Below are 17,821 nucleotides of genomic sequence, written 5' to 3'. Positions count from 1 at the left end.
TTATACTTGAAAAAGCACGCATCCATGTGTCAGACTTTCACAACTGTTATCAGAATAGGGCCAATTCCAGCTCTCTCCAATTGTTTTTACACATTTGAAAAAGAATTTAATTTGGACCAGTTAATAACCAAAGGCCATGTGAGATCCTTAACCTAATTGAAAGCCTATCAGTTCAGACCACTGTCACTTCATCACCACCCTCCTTCTTGTTAAAAGTTGTCAAGAAAAATAAGCCCTGCTCTCTTTTTCCTTCAGCCCTCAACAGTTCATTTTGAGGGAATGCAACGCTTGACCCAGTGTAAGGGTGCTCTCGCACTCGGTCTAGAAAGAATTAACTCTTAAATGCATAAGCCAAAAATGGACAGGGCCAGAAGGAAAACACACCCTCAAACCTCAGGTCTGTGTAACCATTGTTGGTTCTAGATCAGATGGCACTGCTCTGGGGCTATTTAGATCATGGACCCCTGAAAAAATGATACTTTTTAAAAAAGACTGGAAACCTTGTATGGACTTTTTGTTGAAAGAAGACTAAATTGATTATTTATGATTTGGGGATTAAAAGGAGTTAAAGAGGGAGGAGAAAGAGATGCCAACTACATGATAGAAGGGCAGAAGTCATAATTCTAAATTTTCTTTTTTATATACTTTTATTGTATTCAGAAAAATAGATCATGGACCCTGGAATCAATCTGAAATTTTCCACTTTAGTGGCCCACATCTAGTATGTATAAAAGGAAATTAAAAAATTGATGGTGTCTTATCATGGATACAAGATGAAGCTTTATAGCGAGTTGGACCATGCCCCCCCCCAGTATTTTGACAGGCAGATGTTCATTAGATGAGACACAATCCTGGAAGACACACTTCTACTAATCATGAGGGCTGAATGCCAGAGATGGACAAGTCAGGTCAGCCAACACACATCTGGAAGATCTGCAGTAGTTCAGCAAGGATATCTAATTCTGAGTTAGTTTAATATTAGTAGCAACCAACCTCATGGGATGAATTATTTTGCTGACATCAGGAGTGTGTTCCTTTTATCCGTTCTAACGCTAAACCAGTATCTGGGCCCCAAATGTTTAAAGTCCAAGTGTTTCTCTTTTGAAATAAGCTCTGCTTGGCGGAGCTCAATGTTCTAGCATAAAACCAGATCTGTCCACCCTGCATTATGAAGCCTCCAGATGGAGTCAGTCTGTTTCCAAGTACCAGTTGTTGGGGAATAAGACAGAGGGTTACTGCTGTCCTGAATTGCTTGCATGATTCCCAAGAATCATCTGGTTGGCTGCTCTAGGTTTGGTACTTGGGCTGATCTTGAAACCGTGAACCTCGGAACCATTTTTGACATGGTCCTCACTCCTGACAACAAGACGGACAGAAGCGTGCTCTGTTAGCAAATATTTATTTTATTTCTCTTTTAATGTATTTATTGCACTTCAATTTTAGACAAAAAATAAATTCTCTCTCTCTCTGCCTTGTCAGCATCTTTTATGAGTCTTTTGGACTCCCAGCAGTAGTAGCAGCAGCAGCAGCAGCAGCAGCAAATAAACCCCTCTCCATTTTCCCATTGCAGCAAATATACTTCAATTTAGGGAGGGGACTCTTTGTTCCTACATACATTTCTAACAAAAGTGCAACGTTTGGTTTCACTTCAAAGCAGTGTTGAACAGCAGCAGCAAGTGTCCCTCCCACCCTGCAAAGAACACCAAATATTCCCCACATCATGCAACAGGAGGGTGACCCAAACATGCTATGAGAACTCCTGTAAATGGGATGGAAAACCTGTCATATATCAATGTAGAGAACCAGGCAGGGCTGACCACAACCAGACAGGGACACTGGGAGATCCTACTGGAGAGAAGAGGGAGCCCAGGATCCCCTTTCAGTCCTCTCCAAATCTTTAAAAAATATCCCAATGGATTGGCTTCTTTTTAATCTATAGTCTGATAAGGAGGAAAAATAGTTCCTAGGTTCTCAATATCTAGAGTGCTCAACTGTCTTAAATCCATGTGTCTGCAGTTCCATCTCATTTTGAGTATAGAATTTGGTATGTTACAAAAGTTAGCATTCTGCACATCTCAGCTTTCATTTTGTTTCTATTCGTAATAGAAAAATAGATTTTCTAATATTTCAAGGTTGGGCTTCAGCAAAATCCAAGCCCCAAATACACTTCAGAGCCATTTCGCCAATGCTGTGTCACAATCAGACAAAAACAAAAAAACAGAGTGCAATTTAATGTACACACCCATGTGACCCTTTGGTGCTCCAAACCATATACATATTGCTTGAGACATTGATGTGCCATTGTGATATACAGTCTCAGAAAACCAGAAAAACCACAACAGAATTTCTAGAGATCAGAAGGTGGAACTTCAGTATTCAGCATAACTTCCAGTGCCTCCTGCACCATCACTGTCCATGACTAGTGGAAGCAGAATAAATTATGCAAAATAAACAAATATGGCATCTGTTTAATTTGAATAATTTACTCAGGTCATAATTTACACATTTCTTGGCACAGAATCTGGTTGCTTAATATATATATATATATATAAAGTGCAGAGAACACATCACTCCCCAAGGAAGGCAGTCTACTGATTATTAGATCAATTAACCAAAATATTCTGGGAATATATGGGAAATCTGTAACAAAAGATGGGGCTGAATAAAATAATAAAGGCAGCCTGGAGACTGTTTGGGATTCTTGGCCCCATCCTTAAAAAGGAATGGGATTTGGAGGTCAGAGGGGTTAGAACTTTCTAGGATAAAATACCCCAAACTTCACCCTTTGGGGGGAATGGATAGAAAAGCACCAAAGCACAGAAATAATCAGAAAAACTGAGCAGAAAGATCTTCGGGGTGTTTGCTTTGCTTAGCCCTTTCTTCCTAATGGCTGAACCTTACCAGGGATGGAAGGAACACCGGCTAATCCCAATCTCCTTTCTCACTTCCGACAGCTCTCTCGAATCATCCAACTGCAATCAAGTTCCTTTCCTCTGACTTGCTGAGAAACTAGACTTCTGATCAATCGACAGCATCTCCACAGCTTTCCTCCACCTACGGCCTCTTTAGTTTGCTGCGGCCGCATCCGAGAATGGAGTGCAGCTCTGTCACGAATTGGTGGAAGCGCCTTTTATTTTTGAGATGTTTATGAAATATGTATTACCTAGACACCCACACCTGACAAGATGAAAGAGAATTGGGATTTCACTTAATCAGTTGCCAAGATGAGATGGGTGGAGGTGGAGGTGGAGGTGGAAAACTTGAGTAGTCCTATTTTCTATCTGATGATACCAGCTACTCAGTAAAATCTGAAAGAGGTTTTACTGAATAGCTGGTATCATCTGGTATGCACATGTGTGTGTGTATACATACAGACACACTTTTTAAGAACAGCAGCAAGGGAACAAAGGCTAACAAAGGAAAAGAAAAAAGCCTGAGAGTTGGGGCTCAGTAGCATGCAGATTAAGGAAACTAGATCTGGAGTAACTGCCTTACCAGGTGTCCTACATTTGCCCATCCTCAAGAGCTACCAATGATTACTGTTATGTACAATATACTTGGTGCTTTTATATACAGGGTAGAGCCTCAAAACAACATCATATGGAAATATATGTGTGAATATATGCATGCGTGTGTATACACACCCACACCCATTTAGAAACAACACATGTGTCCAGTTCATTTGCCTGATCTCTCTTGGCACATAAATGATCTTCAGTCTGCATTGTGCTGTGGAGAGCGCTATCTGGGAAATGCATCTTTCCTCCTGTATCCAATCTCCTCACTGGGGAGAGATCTACTCCAACAGATCCAAGCTGCAAGGGGCCGTGGGCTTCCTGCCTTCGTCGTATCCTTTCTACGCCTCTTCTTTCATCATTATGTTCATTTCCCAAAGAGCAACATTTAGTCCGCTGCAGTAAATTTACTTGATGGTGGATTTTTATTTCCTAAAGTCTTAGAGCTTATGAGATTGATGTGCTGGAATTAAGGGTTGATCCGGAAGGCAAGAAGTTTCTCTGAATGCTGGTTGTTGAGAGTTCTCAAGTCGGGAAGACGGAGAAGCAGCTTGGGGAAGAGTGTAGAGTCATCAGGATGCTTCTTGGTTACTAGAGTTCTCAAGGCCCGTATTAAAGTCTCCTGAAGAATTTCAACAGCATCCACGTCGGAGATCCCAGAGCGATCTGAAGACCAAAGCAAAGGTGTTAAAAATTAAGACAAATAAAGAAGACATGGTAAATGGGGTGGGTTTATCTGTCTTGGAAAAAAAAAATACAACATATTAGGGAGAATTAAAGCACCTACTGTTTCACTTTGTCAGTATCAAATGCAGTTACTGGAGACATCCTGCTATTATCAAACATATGAAGCACAAGTGGTCTGTATTCTACACCCAGACAATGTGCAATGCGAACTATATGCATGCATGGAAATTAACAAGAATTGCACAATTTATCTAATTTTGCATGGTTTAGTATATTGTTTTTGACTCTCCATAATCTGTTTCTTCTAGATGCGCAAAGAGGACAGAATAGACTCCTCTGAAAATCTTAGCACTTGCTGGGCTTCTGAAATTCCAATAGGTATTTCTCACACACTTTCTTGCACACTGGACAGAAGCATTTTTAGTGGCATTCTAAGAAATTTAATCTTGCACCCAATACCACAGCCTTAGCATAATCACAATTGCATCTACATTCGTAAATGGAGAATCCATTAGAACCTGTCTACAAGCTCCTATGCTGAGAAAACTTTTTTCCCCACTGAACTATTTACTTAAATGTCTCCCTTTTCATCCGAAAATGACAAAAAAGCTGCACAGCTGCCTGTCCCATAGGAATGCGCTGGGGGATTTCTTTTTTTCTCCATAGACTCCAGCTGGATCCATTTCCTAACTCACCCTTCCTTTTGCTGGCTTCTTCCACCATACCAAACTGGGTCCCATTCTGTTTTGGTTTCAGAGAACAAACTGTCTACTGGCAGACAGACTCCATCTATGAGATCCTCCACAAAAACTTCAAATGTTCAAGATTTGATTCCAAATTGCAATTTGCACAGAACCGGCGGTTTCTGTTCTTTGAATTTACAGAGAAGGAAGGCCTTGAACAAAAGCTACAAAAGCTCCCGCAGCAAGTCTGCCTCACTCCCCAAAGCCTTCGACTGGTCATCTCACTATGACAAAGCTCACACCCACCTGCTGAGACAAGGACCACAGCCATGAAGAGGGCCATCTCCTGTGCATCTAAGCCCAAGGAATTGAGCTTCTCACTGAACTCAAACATGGCATCCAGCAGAGAGCCCATGCCCATAGAACGCAGACTGCAGAGTGAATATGTCTCCCCACTCAGAAATGTCACTTTCTTCTCCTTGGGACTGAAGAGGGTGGAGAATCGCACCATCAGCACCTATGGAGGGAGGAATGGTGAGGCAGTGCCACTTTAAACAAAGACACATCTTTTTGACAAACACTCCACTGTATGAAGAAACAGCTAACAACTCATAGCTTTCCAGTGCATGCTTGTTATCATCTGCAGATGCTGGAGAACCACAAAGAAATTTTTGAAAGGGATGCATAGTCTGAGAAAGTGAGGCAGCTTCTGCATTCTCTTTACATCTTGGGAGCAAACCCATACAAGGGCTTAACCAGGGATCCAGTTCAAGCGTAAAAACGATAAGATTTGCAGGTACAACTCTCTTGTTCTTACTTGAATTTTCCACAGCTGGCCAACTGCTGGGACACAAGAATGCTCCTTGGAAAGAGTTTCAAATTCTGAGAAGAGAGTGTCTCAACTATAAGAAAAATTCCCTATTCCTATACTAAAAGTAATCAGACTGCAGTCTGCACAAAAGTTTCAGCTCCAGTGAAACCTTGCCAACAAGATTTATGCTCTCCAGATGATAGCAAAAATATTTGACAATTAAAAAGCAATTCCATAACCCTTGCGACTGTGCAAAACAAACCCACCCCAAACAGCCATATTTCTGCACTTCCTCATTCTTGCTATGTGCCATCATAGCTTCTCTCCAAGACTAAAGACCTTTTGGACAAAAAAAAAAAAAAAAAAAAAGAACCATGCTAAACACTGTTGCAATGCAGAAAAGAATATGAGGCTAATTCAATTTGCATCAATTATTCTTTGCACAGATTTGGGGCTGTCCACAAAAAGAATGCACCCAGTGCTGACCTGGAAAGTCCCTGCTTTGAGAAGCATGACTTGATCCTGCTGGCAGAGCGACTGGAAGCCTGGGATGTTCTTTGCAAACTCGACCACCTCCTTGACAGCTGGTGTGAAGCACTGTGAGAACTCTTCCCACACTTGCTGACTGCTCTTGCCATTACCACAATAGGGGGTGGCATTCAGAGGACAAGCCTGCATGCAACAGAGATTGAAAGAAAGAGGTACGTTTGGTCAAGCAAAGCTCTATGCAAAAGACCTATTTTGACACTCAAACAGTATTATTTAATACTTTAAAAAGATGCTTGTTCTCACAACACATAAACAAGGTGGCTTTGTTACCAGAATACATAGTAAAACTAGTTTAACACAAAGGCGCATCCAGATGTAATAAAAAGAGAGAATTGGTAAAGGGGCAGGGGGAGAGGGAGAGAGGAATGATAAAAGGATAATTTCCCCCACTGGCCATTCTTTTGAAGAAAAAAAAAAAGTACCCGTTTTTTTTCTTCCAGTCGAGATTATTTCCAAAACTGCCCCCCAGGGGGAGAAAAATAGTTTTTAAAAAGTATTTTGGATTACTGGAAAGCATTGCTGGAGGGTAAGAGGGATCAACCTGCCATTCTTCACTTGAAAGTCCCTCCATATCCCACCATTTCAAATAAAATTAGCAGTAGACTCAGTGGTTGGACAACATGGGTCTGCCATCACAACTAACTGTAATTTTTAATCTGTAACTGAGAAGTGGCCAAAACGATTTTACTAAAACAATGGATTGGTTCAAAGCAACGTTCAAACAAGAAAACATTAGAAATGTTCATGAACCAGTACATATCGTTTAAGAGAAAACTCCAGACCCGTGATTTTACTTTTCACTTTCCTTGGTAAAACTAAGTTGTTCAGTCATTAAGTCATGTCCGACTCTTCGTGACCCATGAACCATATCGTGCCAGGTAAAACTAAGAGCCACAAACAGTTGCTTGAAGTCATCAGGAGCTATTTTATCTTTGTGGTGGCGGCTGCCTTTATCTGCTTGTGGTGCACAAGGCTTTACCTTGTATCGTTTGATCTGTGCATAGTGTGTGGAGAGATGATGGTTCTACCTTAGTCTTTCCCAGTCTGGTGTCTTCTGGACAAGCTGAAATGGGATGGTGGCTACCAGCCCATTCCATTTGGAGGACACCACTTTTACTGTTTAGTCCTGTGGCTCATGGTTTTAAACATTATAGCAAGAGCCATTCCTCACTTAAAACAGGGGCACGACAGGGACTGGCAATGGGAACCACAAACTCCATGCCAGTATAATGTTCTGCCAATCCAAGGAATATATGGAGAGCAGTAAAGAAAGTCTGGTTTGCTTTCTTATTTTCGCTGCACTACCAACAATTTACAGCAGGGGGGTATCAAGGATTTGGAAATCAGTTTTCTACTGGCAATGCTGATGTTTTCATCAGAGATCCAAGGAAGCAGACCCAATTCTGTGACCTGCAGGCCTTGGCCTTCCTCAACTGTAACATCTAATATTTTAAACTTCCAGAAAGAGACACAATGGGGCTCAAGTGTAACCAGCAGTGATATCAGAGCTTCTTACTGCTAGAACTGCCTGTTGTCCTCTGCTATTTCCCCCAAATATTTGTAGGAAATAGTCCCAAAGGGTCCCTGCAGAGCGATAATACCAAAAAAGCTGCCTGTATGCTGGTGGTGATCTCCAGACCCCCAGCCACCACTCCCCAATATAAGACTAGCCTACTCACAATGCCCCTTCTGGTGGTTCCCCGCCACGGACAGCTCCTCTGGGCGTTTCCCTCAGGATAACCAAAATCAAAGGGTGGGTAGCATCCAGCATTTTGCAGATAGCTGGCCTGCTGGGCCTGGAAGATCTCATTGCCAAAGCACCGTGGACTGTTGTCAACGTAACTGGGAGGCTCTTGAGGGCTGTAGCTGGAGAGGCGAAGAGTGGCCGATTCGTATTGCCCATAACCCAAGGAATGAGTCAGCTGCTGCTGTTCATTGTAGTTGGTCAAAGGGGCAGCCTCGGCCCCTGGGGAGCTGCTACGCCTGCCCAGACGGTCCTGCCCGCTGACAAAGATGTCATGGTAAGCTCTGGAGATGGCGCTTATTGCCTCCTCTTCCTGGGTATTAGGGCTGGGTGGAGCATCCACCTCAGAGCTCAGGCCCACATCCATGGGGACCTCGTTCAGGCTGTTCATGTAGCTTTGCATCTCATCCAGCAGGCGCTGCTTCTCTCGCTTAGGGATGCGCCCAAAACGCACAGCTGTGGAAGGGAGGAAAGAGCACGGAAATCTGAGCATCGAGATGAAGTTAAGCTGTTACAAGCAGCAGTGGAGTAACTCGGTGCTTCCCAAACTTGGGTAAATTACCCAAAATTGGGTAAAAGTGATTCTTCTTTGGGTAAGGACACACAAACCCGTTACCCATCACAACAGGGACATTTAAATTGACTTAAGTAAAAAGGACTTTCTGATAAGCAGTTTGGGGTGAATGAAGGAAAAGGTTTGGGAAGCACTCGAGTAACTGAACAGACACAACTTTCTTCTCTGCCCTAACCCTACAGGAAGAGAAGCTACACCCATCAAGATTCCCCCTAACACGACTGCACTGAAGCTGGCCTGTCTTGCTGGGAAAATGAGGGAAACTGCACAATTCTTCAAAGTCATCTTAAAATTCACTTAATACGAACACAATGATGCTTAGAAAAGCCCATACAAACATATATTCTCAGACACACAAACCTACAATGCTGGCTTCTTTCTCCAACTTAGGAGGTCGTGGCAAGCAATTTATTTTTGTTCATTCTTCCCCAGCAAAGGGAGGGAGGGCCAGATCCAAACCCTTCCCAAACCAGCAGAGCCACTGCAAAGCCAGAATCGCAAGCAGATTCTCAGGCCTCTGGGTCATGTACTTGGGAGAGCCTCTGTGCCATTAATCAAAGGATGCTGTTTGCTCTCTGGATGCAAGTGGCTCTTCCCACATCCTTCCCTCCTGCTCTGCAAATTCTGACACAAAAGCATCAATCAGCCTAGGGTTTCATTTATCAACCAAGCATTTGCTGACACCATACCCTTGTGAGAGAGTGACTGCAGGGGCAGCACTGCTGGCCAACTGGTTGGGACTGAGGTTTTATCCTTCTGAATACATTAACATTGAAGCATGCCTTGGTAACAGACCAGCCTGTGCCCGGTTCCCCACACCCCTCTGCCATTTCCCAGTCATTTTAGCAATGGCAACCAGAGTTATCGTTCCTTAAAACAAGGGGGAACAAGCTTCCTAGAGCTGGGGACTGCTACTCATTCCCCCGACCAGCTGGGGTTTATAACACTGGGGAAAGGGAGGAGGAAGTATCTGGGAGGCAAACTTCTCATTTGCATCATTGAAAAGCTTCAAAACAAATCGTTCTGCCAAAATTCAGTAGCTAAATTTGGGCAGTGCAATTTGGGGACATGGGAGGGGGCTGAGTGTTTTTTCAAGGATGGAAATGGGAGCACATTGCCTTCCAGCGGCCTTCCTGCTTTATGTCTTCTGCCTTGGAGCTTTTCAGGAGAACAGAATCCACCTAAATGGCTTTCGGGGTTACCCAGTTAATTCTAATGTGTTTGAAAAAAAGCTAAAAGCCTGATCACGAATGCCTGTAGACTGTCATTCAAATTAATTCATCATAGTTTCCCTCAAGCCTTTAATCCCCCCAAAAAGAGGGACCAGCGCTACCCAGATGCTCACCATCCCTTGACATCCCTACTGCCAGGCACTTCTTGAAGCGGCAATGCTGGCAGCGGTTGCGATTCATGCGCATGATCATGCAGTTTTCATTCTTCACGCACATCTTGTAGCTGATGTTCTGCTGGATGCTCCGGCGAAAAAAACCCTGATGGCACCAGGAGAGAGGAGTCAGTGGCGGGCGGGGGGGTGTGTGTGAACCAACAAATGGACACGTAAAATGAGTCTACTGGCTTTCAACTTTCTACTCTGTGGGGTGTCAGCTTTGGAATATCATTCATGCCTTTTTTCTGAATGCTGGCTGAAGGTATCAGGAAAGACAAAAGCTAGCTTATTCTTCCTTGGATTCTGGGGAGCCAGCTGAACAACCAGCAAGTTGGTAGGCTCTAGCTACTTGGAAGACAATCATGGCTGAAGCATTCCTTGTTTTGCCAACTGAACTGCTGGAGGACTGGAGAATGCTGGACAGCACTACTGCTCAGGGTTAATACTGTAGTTCGTATTTTGGAGAAATCAAACAGTTAATGGAGAACCCAACTAAACTAGAATGATTTCTCTTTAGCTCAGGATCAAAACCAAAATTCAATTTTGAGTCAAGAGTTGCATGTGCCACCAACAGGCCCAGCAATGTAGGATTTGATATTAGGTATCCTAAACATTTTGGACTTTGAAAAAACAGGATAGACAGAGTATTGACCCTCCTGAACACTGGTGTTGGAAAGGCTCCTGAGAATACTACAGATAGCTAAGAAAACAAACCAACGGACAAATCAACCCAGAGTTTTCATTTGAGGCAGAAATGACCAGATTCAAATTATCATACTTTGGAAACTTTTATGCTGGGAAAGGTGGCAGGAAAGACAAGAAGAGGACGAGCAGCATCAAGGTGGATGGACTCAATTTTAGTGGTGATGGGTGCACCACTGGAAGACCTGAAGGACCAGGTCGGGGAGAGATCATCCTGGAGAAAATCCATCTATGTGGCCACTAAGAATTGACACCAACTTGGGGGCACATAACCAACTAATCAATCTTGAGCATTTCAACCTGAACTATTTTTAAACAAATATGTTTTTAAGTCTTCTACAGTCTTGACATAACAGAAATAAACAAAAGAGGAAGGAAGCAAGAGGATGAACCTACCTTGCATCCTTCACAAGCATGAACCCCATAGTGGAAGCCTGAAGCAATGTCACCACAAACCTTGCAAAGCAACACCATCCCACCAGTCTCTGCAAAGGAAGAGAGGAACAAATCTTAATTCTCTACCAGGCCCAGTCGTCTGATCCAGTCTCTCTCTCCCCTGTCTTCAGCCCATGGCAGTAACTTTCCCCAATTTGCTACCCTCCAAACCCAATAAACTTCACTTCCTATAATCCCAGCCAGCATGCCCTTACTACTGTGGGATTATTGGAATGGAAGTTCAGCACACTTGGAGGACAGCAATTGGGGAACACAATCCCAGAGTAGCTCCATCAGAATGGAATCCATCTCCTCTTTGCTTTAAATGGGAATAACACTGAGGGTCATACGCATACACATACAGAAAGCTTTTGCACGCTGGACTAAAACATATTTAAACATTTAGTGTTTTACTGACTGACTCACAACTAGCTAAGTTCACCTCTCACACTAAGCAGAAACCAAAATTCAAAAGCCACAATGCACTATTTTAACTGCCATCAGGGACCAAACCAAAATAAAACAAATCACAATATGGCTTAGTACCGCAAGGGAACCCTGTCAATATACCTGCAAAAAGCTACTGTGAGTGAAACAATACTACACCTTGGAATAAGGAGGGTTTCAAAATGCCAAGGGACCGGGCAGATCTATGCCCTCTTTAATGGCCCACGTTTTTGTCTGAAACTAAGCCCAAGATGTTGAGCAACGGGTGATTTTCAACATTTGATTAGGTAAGCAGATGGATACACCCAAAGATGCAGTAACAAGGGCAGGGTGGTTACCTTCAAGGAGAATAACAGTATGTTGGTTTTTCTATCAGTATCCCATGTCCGTGCAGACACAACAGGACAATTATTAAATATCTTGGATAGTAGTCTTCACAGAAACACACTCCATCCATACAAATGCTTTTCTAAGACAACTCCCTGTTATTATCCCCTTACTGCAGAAGGGACAGGGTTGGAGCAGAGGCAAAAGAATCTGTGGTTTCCTTAAGACCACCTAGCAAGTACATCCTGGCTCGTAGCTCACATCTTTAGCCCCAGCTCATAGTCATCACTTTCAGGATCACCTTGTAGCACAAAGTTTTCCTTTCTTCGCTCTTAAAGCAGAGAATGCAGGGAATTAAGAATGTGAGCTTCTGGCTTCCATCGGACACTTCTTCCATCTCCTCCCCCACACCACCCCTACTAAACTGAGAAGAGGAGGTGTAAGTGGAAGAGTCACTTACTTGTGAAAGTGCTGGTGGCTCCATTCTGCTTGGCAGCAGGCACCTTACTCGGTGTTGGGGGCAACTGGCCCTTGCTGGGGTAGCAGATCCCTTCAGGAAACTGGAAGGCTACCTTGGGTGAAGAGGGGGAACTGGCCTGCTGCGGCTTGATGGCTCCAATCTCAGTAAGGGTCAGCTCTTCCAACGAGGATGGCAGTGAGTGTTGGGGTGAAGACACCAGGTATCCACTGGGAGGGCTGCCTGGAGTGGGGCTGGAGCCAGCTGTTGAACCCACATACAGGATCACGCCACCTGGTGCACAAGAAGGGAGGGGAAAGTTGAACCCAGTGTAGACAGTAAGAAAGATGACCTTGATGGGAATATGTAGGAACCGTTACCTAGGCAAAAGGGGCTGAAACATTTTTAAAGTTCAGAACGAGGTAATATTTGGAAGTGGCTTGGGCAGAGGCCTCCCTAATTCACTGACGTATAAGAAGGGGGAGAAGGCACAGCACAATCAGACTTGCAAGCTTCTGTAATTATAGCCAATCTCCATCCTGTGGAGTTGATTCCCTGGTCTGGTCTAGGCTGACAACCAGGAACTATAGATGGCTCTGCAGAGGAAGTTAGAAGAATCTGCAAAAAATGGCTGCATTCCAATTCAGTCTTCTGGCTGGAATCTCTGCTAGGACACACATTTGGAGAAGCTAAAGAAGCAACGAATCCATATCCCGTCCGACGATGATGCTATCCATACCCCACAGATTAACTCACACAATTCCGACCATGACTGACCTCATGCATGCCACATAGTTCAAACAAAATAAAGGCAGTCTCTTTACAGAAAGACACCACCACCACCACCAATCTGATCATTCCACTGGGTGATGCCTGCACAATTTATGTCTGACTAAAGCAAATGCCCGTGAGGCACATACCCCAGCTGGCCTGCCAGATGCCTCACTGCCTTCATCACAATTCCAAGCAGGCAGGCAAGTTGTTTCTGAAACAAGACTGGTAGGTTGCATTTGGCCTGATGGGTTACAAGCTATGCAAGCTTCCAGCAGACTGCTGAAAGAAATATTACATGCATTTCTAGGTCACCCATTCAAGAAACACAAGATCCTACATATCATATGAAAGAGTAAAGGACATTTCCAAGCACCAACAAACAAACTACACCTGAGGAGTGTAGTTAACCTTCGTTTCCTAGCTTTGCATACTGCACATTCTTCTTCTCGGTAGCCACAGAAGAGGCAGGATCTGTGCACTCAGAAGCTCTCATTGTCTGTGGGTGAGCAGAGACAGAGGAAGGAAGCAGTTTCTACAAATGCAGGGTTGCATTTCCACAGGCCTCAATAGCCTGCCTACACCAATGACATTGCTAGTTGAAGCACCCAGAGGTCAAGAATCTGTATTCACATCCTCAGGGAGTGCTTCCAGACAAGGCCTTGACTGTGCAATTCCTGTGTGCTGCTCACAGCTCTTTGCCCGGGGGGAGTGGGGATGTAGCAGCCAAGCCACATCTTTTCACTTGTAACCTTCTTGCATCTCCCACCACTTTATTCTTCATTTAAAAAAAATAAGGACAAATGCAATAATAGCTGCATGAGACAGCCACAAAGCAAACAGATCTTTCTTATTTCCTCAGCTGCCATTTAGAAGTGGCAAACAAACAACCCCCACCTCAAGCCTGGCACTGCCACAGAGACAGGGAAATGCCGATGACTCCATTTCTCCCATTGCAGCTTGGAAAGGCCTCTACAAAGACTGCAGGCCACCAACAGAGCCCAGCCTTTATGCTGCTGACCTGCCACTCAATCCTAACAGGAACAAAAAGAGGGTTTTTTCTTTTTACCCAGATGGCAAGTTTTTCTGCCCAAGAGGGACCCTGACAAACACTGCCAGCAGTAGTAAAGGCTTTACATGCAGCTAAATTGCAGTGCAAACATTTATTCAATGCACATGATTTAAAGTTCTTGTTCTTGCCCCTGGTAGATGCAGTAAACAAGTGTCTCATTTTTCCAGTCGTCTTTGTGCCAATAGTTTGACCTGCCAAACTATATATGGGATGTCAGAGAGGAGGAAGTTGGGAAACTGGCCTTGAACTAGGTCACTGCCACCCAAAATCATCATTCTCCCCACCGCACCTTACCCTGAAAAACATCTCTTTGGCCACAGCTCTGATCTGCCCTAGGGTTGCCAACTGCGTCTGAAGGTGCAAAGCCAATGACCAGCTGAACGCACGTAGCCTCCATGTGACTCCTGGATGAGGCCAGAGAAACAGCAGGAAGTATGGCCCAAGAGGCCCGGCTGTAGAAAACTAGGGCAAACGAATGGCACACGCAGGCAGGCAACCAAACCCCAGGACTCTGCAGAAAGTCATTCCAGAAAGCAATCTCAAACCAGCATTGCCTCTGGCTCAGGGCAGAGCCTTTCACCCTTGTTCCCAGGGTATGTTTAAAAAACAGCAGGATTATTATTCGTTACTTTAGGTACCAATCTAAGGCTGTTAGATATCAAAGCAACAGCTGGTCCTCAAGTTGTAAACAGGACGATCAAGATGGAGATCCAGCTTTCACACACATCCAGCCAAAGCAAAGGATTAACTACAGAAGGCCAACTCACAACAAAAATGGGCCAGGCCAGGTGATCATCCGTGATGGTTATTAGGTTATTAGGTTAGATTTGCTGGCTAACCTGTGCTCCTAAGGCCTCTTCCTCATTTCCACCTAACTGTGGCATGAACGTGCTCCAGGAACCACTTCTGGGGACATATCCTCATGAGGTCGCTTTTATCTTCCCCCCCAGTCCATAGATGGAAGCACCTTAATCACCCTTAGCCGTTCGAGTTTTAAAGTAGCATCTTCCCTCTTCTCCCAACACAATGTTTTGGTTCACTGTTGATGTAGTTGTTGACATTGAAGGTAGGATCTGCCCGGCTTCAACTGGCCCCTCGAGGCTGCTGCAGGTCTGTCCTTTCCCCTCTGATCACTGGATATAGCTTGGGCTGCAAGAGAGACCTACCACCTGCCTTCTACCTGGGTAATGCTTGCCCAGTACTTTCCCTAGCACTTGTCAGATCTTCTGTGAATTCCTTGTAACTGCAGAATTTAGTCCTCTTCTGAGAGCGCGCTGGACTTGTGTTTAAAAAACAAAACTAATGCTCTCTTCAGGCCTAGCCCTGTGATGTACAGAAGCTCAATTTAAACCAGGAAAGAGACTTGGTTTCTGCTGTGTTGTCTGTTTTGTCAACACTGGATGTATTACAAGTTTTCCACTACTTTTGCCAATAGGCTTTGACGGTCATATTTTTAAAGGTTTTTGCTATTTTTGTTACTTCTGAGATGTTCACACAAGCACCAGAACTGTTGCGTTTAAGTTGTCCTAGGTGGGTAGGGGGAAGGCACTATTTTGCCTACTCCATTCTGGCTTGGCAGTGCTCAGTGCCATGGTGATGACTGTTATTTCATGGGGCCTTTCACAATCACATGTTCCACCAGTTCCTTCCAGACACTGCCAGCAATGAGGTCAGAATTGGCCTCCTTGGTCACTCACTGCCAGTGCTACCATTCCCTGGAAGAACAAGCCAAGGAGTCAGTTCATTTGTTGATTGTTCCCTCCCACTTCAGCTCCAACATGCCTCAGATCTATCAGCTAGACTATTTTTAAACATGAATTTAGCTCTCTCTGAGGTGTGCAGGAGGTGCTGCACCAAGCAGAAGTCCCAGGAGAGCATCCACCTGCCTCAGCCTGCACCTGCCACCTGCTTTTTGGGCAACGTGACAGGTGGTTAAACCTACCATTCCAAGTATCTGGCTACGTTGTCCTACCTGCCTACTCAAAGGAGTGGTTAACAGCATGTTAAAGCAAGTCTCTTGAAAAGCCCTAAGTTTTCAATCTGGTTGAATAGGAACAAATCCAACCATTTCTCCATCCAGCCCAATACTGCCTGCTCTAGGCATTTCTTCAGGGTCTGAGCCTGGTACAGTCTTCCATATCATCTGCAACTTGATCTTCCTTAACTAGGAAGATGCCAGGGAAGCAAAGCGTATGCCCTTTCCAACAAGGTCTGACCCTTCCCAACAGACTGCTCTTCTCCCAATTCAGGTCTCCCCTTTGCTTCTTGGACGCCCTCCCCTCAGCCCTCACATTATAATTTGCCATATTCTTTTGCTACCTCCAATTTTTCTCATCCCCCATGCGAGTACTTTGTAAAGTGGGCCGCAGAAGTTTAGCAGAAGCCACAGTCTCCTTCCTTGTATCTGTGCCCAAACTTATTTAACGCATCCAGAAGCAACCCACAGCAAAATGGGAAATGTACTTTCCATATGAACCTCTCCACACTCATGTTCCCTCCGTCTTTTGATGACAGAATGAGTTTAAGCTGCCTCCAGAACCAATCACCACCAGTCAACTCTGTCCGGCACAACCCCTGGCTTGAAAAACATGTGCCCAAAATAAACGGCCTTTCTTTTACATTTTCGCAGGCGTTGTGGAGCTTAAAAGGGCAGCAGCCGTTTGCTCAGGCCTCAAGCGCTGCCAACTTTAAAACCATTTGGGCCTCGGGAAAGGCTTTGTATCCAAGCAGAGCGTGCTCAGAGGGCTCTCTAGCTGTGAGGCGTCAGAGGAGTGCGTCTGCTTTGACCTCAAACTTAGATGAACTCCGCCTCCCTGAACCAGAAAAATGGCCCCAACCATCTTCAAATGCATAACAATAAACTCAAATAATAACAAAGCTCAGCAATAACAAAGTTCAAATACAGCTCTTGGCCTCAACTTTAATGAGGTATCCCTTGATTTTATTGTCAGGGCTGCAATGATCAAGGAAGCAAACTGTCCTCATCCCAGGAATGCCTAAGGACCACTTTGGATGTGCCAAAGATGCTGATGCAGGAGCAGAGATGTAACATTTTCATTAATTTTGAACCCATGGGGAGAAAACAAGGTTGGGGGCTTTTTTCCCCACCTGAAAAAAACCAGACATGGAACGTTTGGGGGAAAATGGAAATGTTCATTTTTATGCTACTCTTTACCGATTTGAATTCACTTTACTGTTTTAAGGACTGCAATACATATAATATTGCATATTTTCTCATGCAATTATGTTTGGTATATTTATTAAATACAAACATTTAATTTAACCAGACAGTAATTAGTATTTGAATTTACTTTAAAATGTTTTAATTTTTGTCTTAAATGAAACTGTAAATTGCGGAACTCTAGGAAACCTCAGATTTCTTAATTTTGTCAGTCTGACAAACCAGAAAACAGTAATAACGAAGACAGAAAAAACTACCTACGTGATCATAAAACAAAGTTATGTCCTCTGAGGCCTAATCAAGAGCAGATCCATCAACCTCCAAAATAAAACATCAGCAGCAGACAATCCCATAAGCAAACCGGGAACTGAATCCTCCGGGGGAGGGGGGGAGTGAAACGCATATCATGCTTCAGCCTGAGAATTGAACTGCCCTGCTTGTCTTCTGTGTACAGAAAATATAGCACTCTGGTATTTGAG

The 17,821-nt window shown here is 44.1% G+C and overlaps 1 protein-coding gene across 1 annotated transcript in view; it reads right to left on the bottom strand.

Moving 5' to 3' along the window:
- Positions 1–636: 636 nt before the first annotated feature.
- Positions 637–17,821, bottom strand: part of LOC103049665 (nuclear receptor subfamily 1 group D member 1-like) — a 34,008-nt gene continuing 16,823 nt past the window's right edge. Inside the window, exons 2-8 of the mRNA XM_007434121.3 lie at positions 12,322–12,612; positions 11,049–11,137; positions 9,909–10,053; positions 7,925–8,445; positions 6,183–6,368; positions 5,192–5,402; positions 637–4,181 (exon numbers count right to left, since the gene is read on the bottom strand). Of these exons, the coding sequence (XP_007434183.1) occupies positions 3,985–4,181; positions 5,192–5,402; positions 6,183–6,368; positions 7,925–8,445; positions 9,909–10,053; positions 11,049–11,137; positions 12,322–12,612 (1,640 nt within the window). The 3' untranslated portion in view covers positions 637–3,984. The remainder of the gene's footprint in view (positions 4,182–5,191; positions 5,403–6,182; positions 6,369–7,924; positions 8,446–9,908; positions 10,054–11,048; positions 11,138–12,321; positions 12,613–17,821) is intronic.

The sequence above is a fragment of the Python bivittatus genome, unplaced genomic scaffold (genome assembly GCF_059951505.1).
Source record: "Python bivittatus isolate LINGU-HERP-01145 unplaced genomic scaffold, Pbiv_v1 ctg000220_np1212, whole genome shotgun sequence".
In the NCBI taxonomy this organism is placed as follows: Eukaryota; Metazoa; Chordata; class Lepidosauria; order Squamata; family Pythonidae; genus Python; species Python bivittatus.
This window is presented reverse-complemented; position numbering and strand designations above follow the sequence as displayed.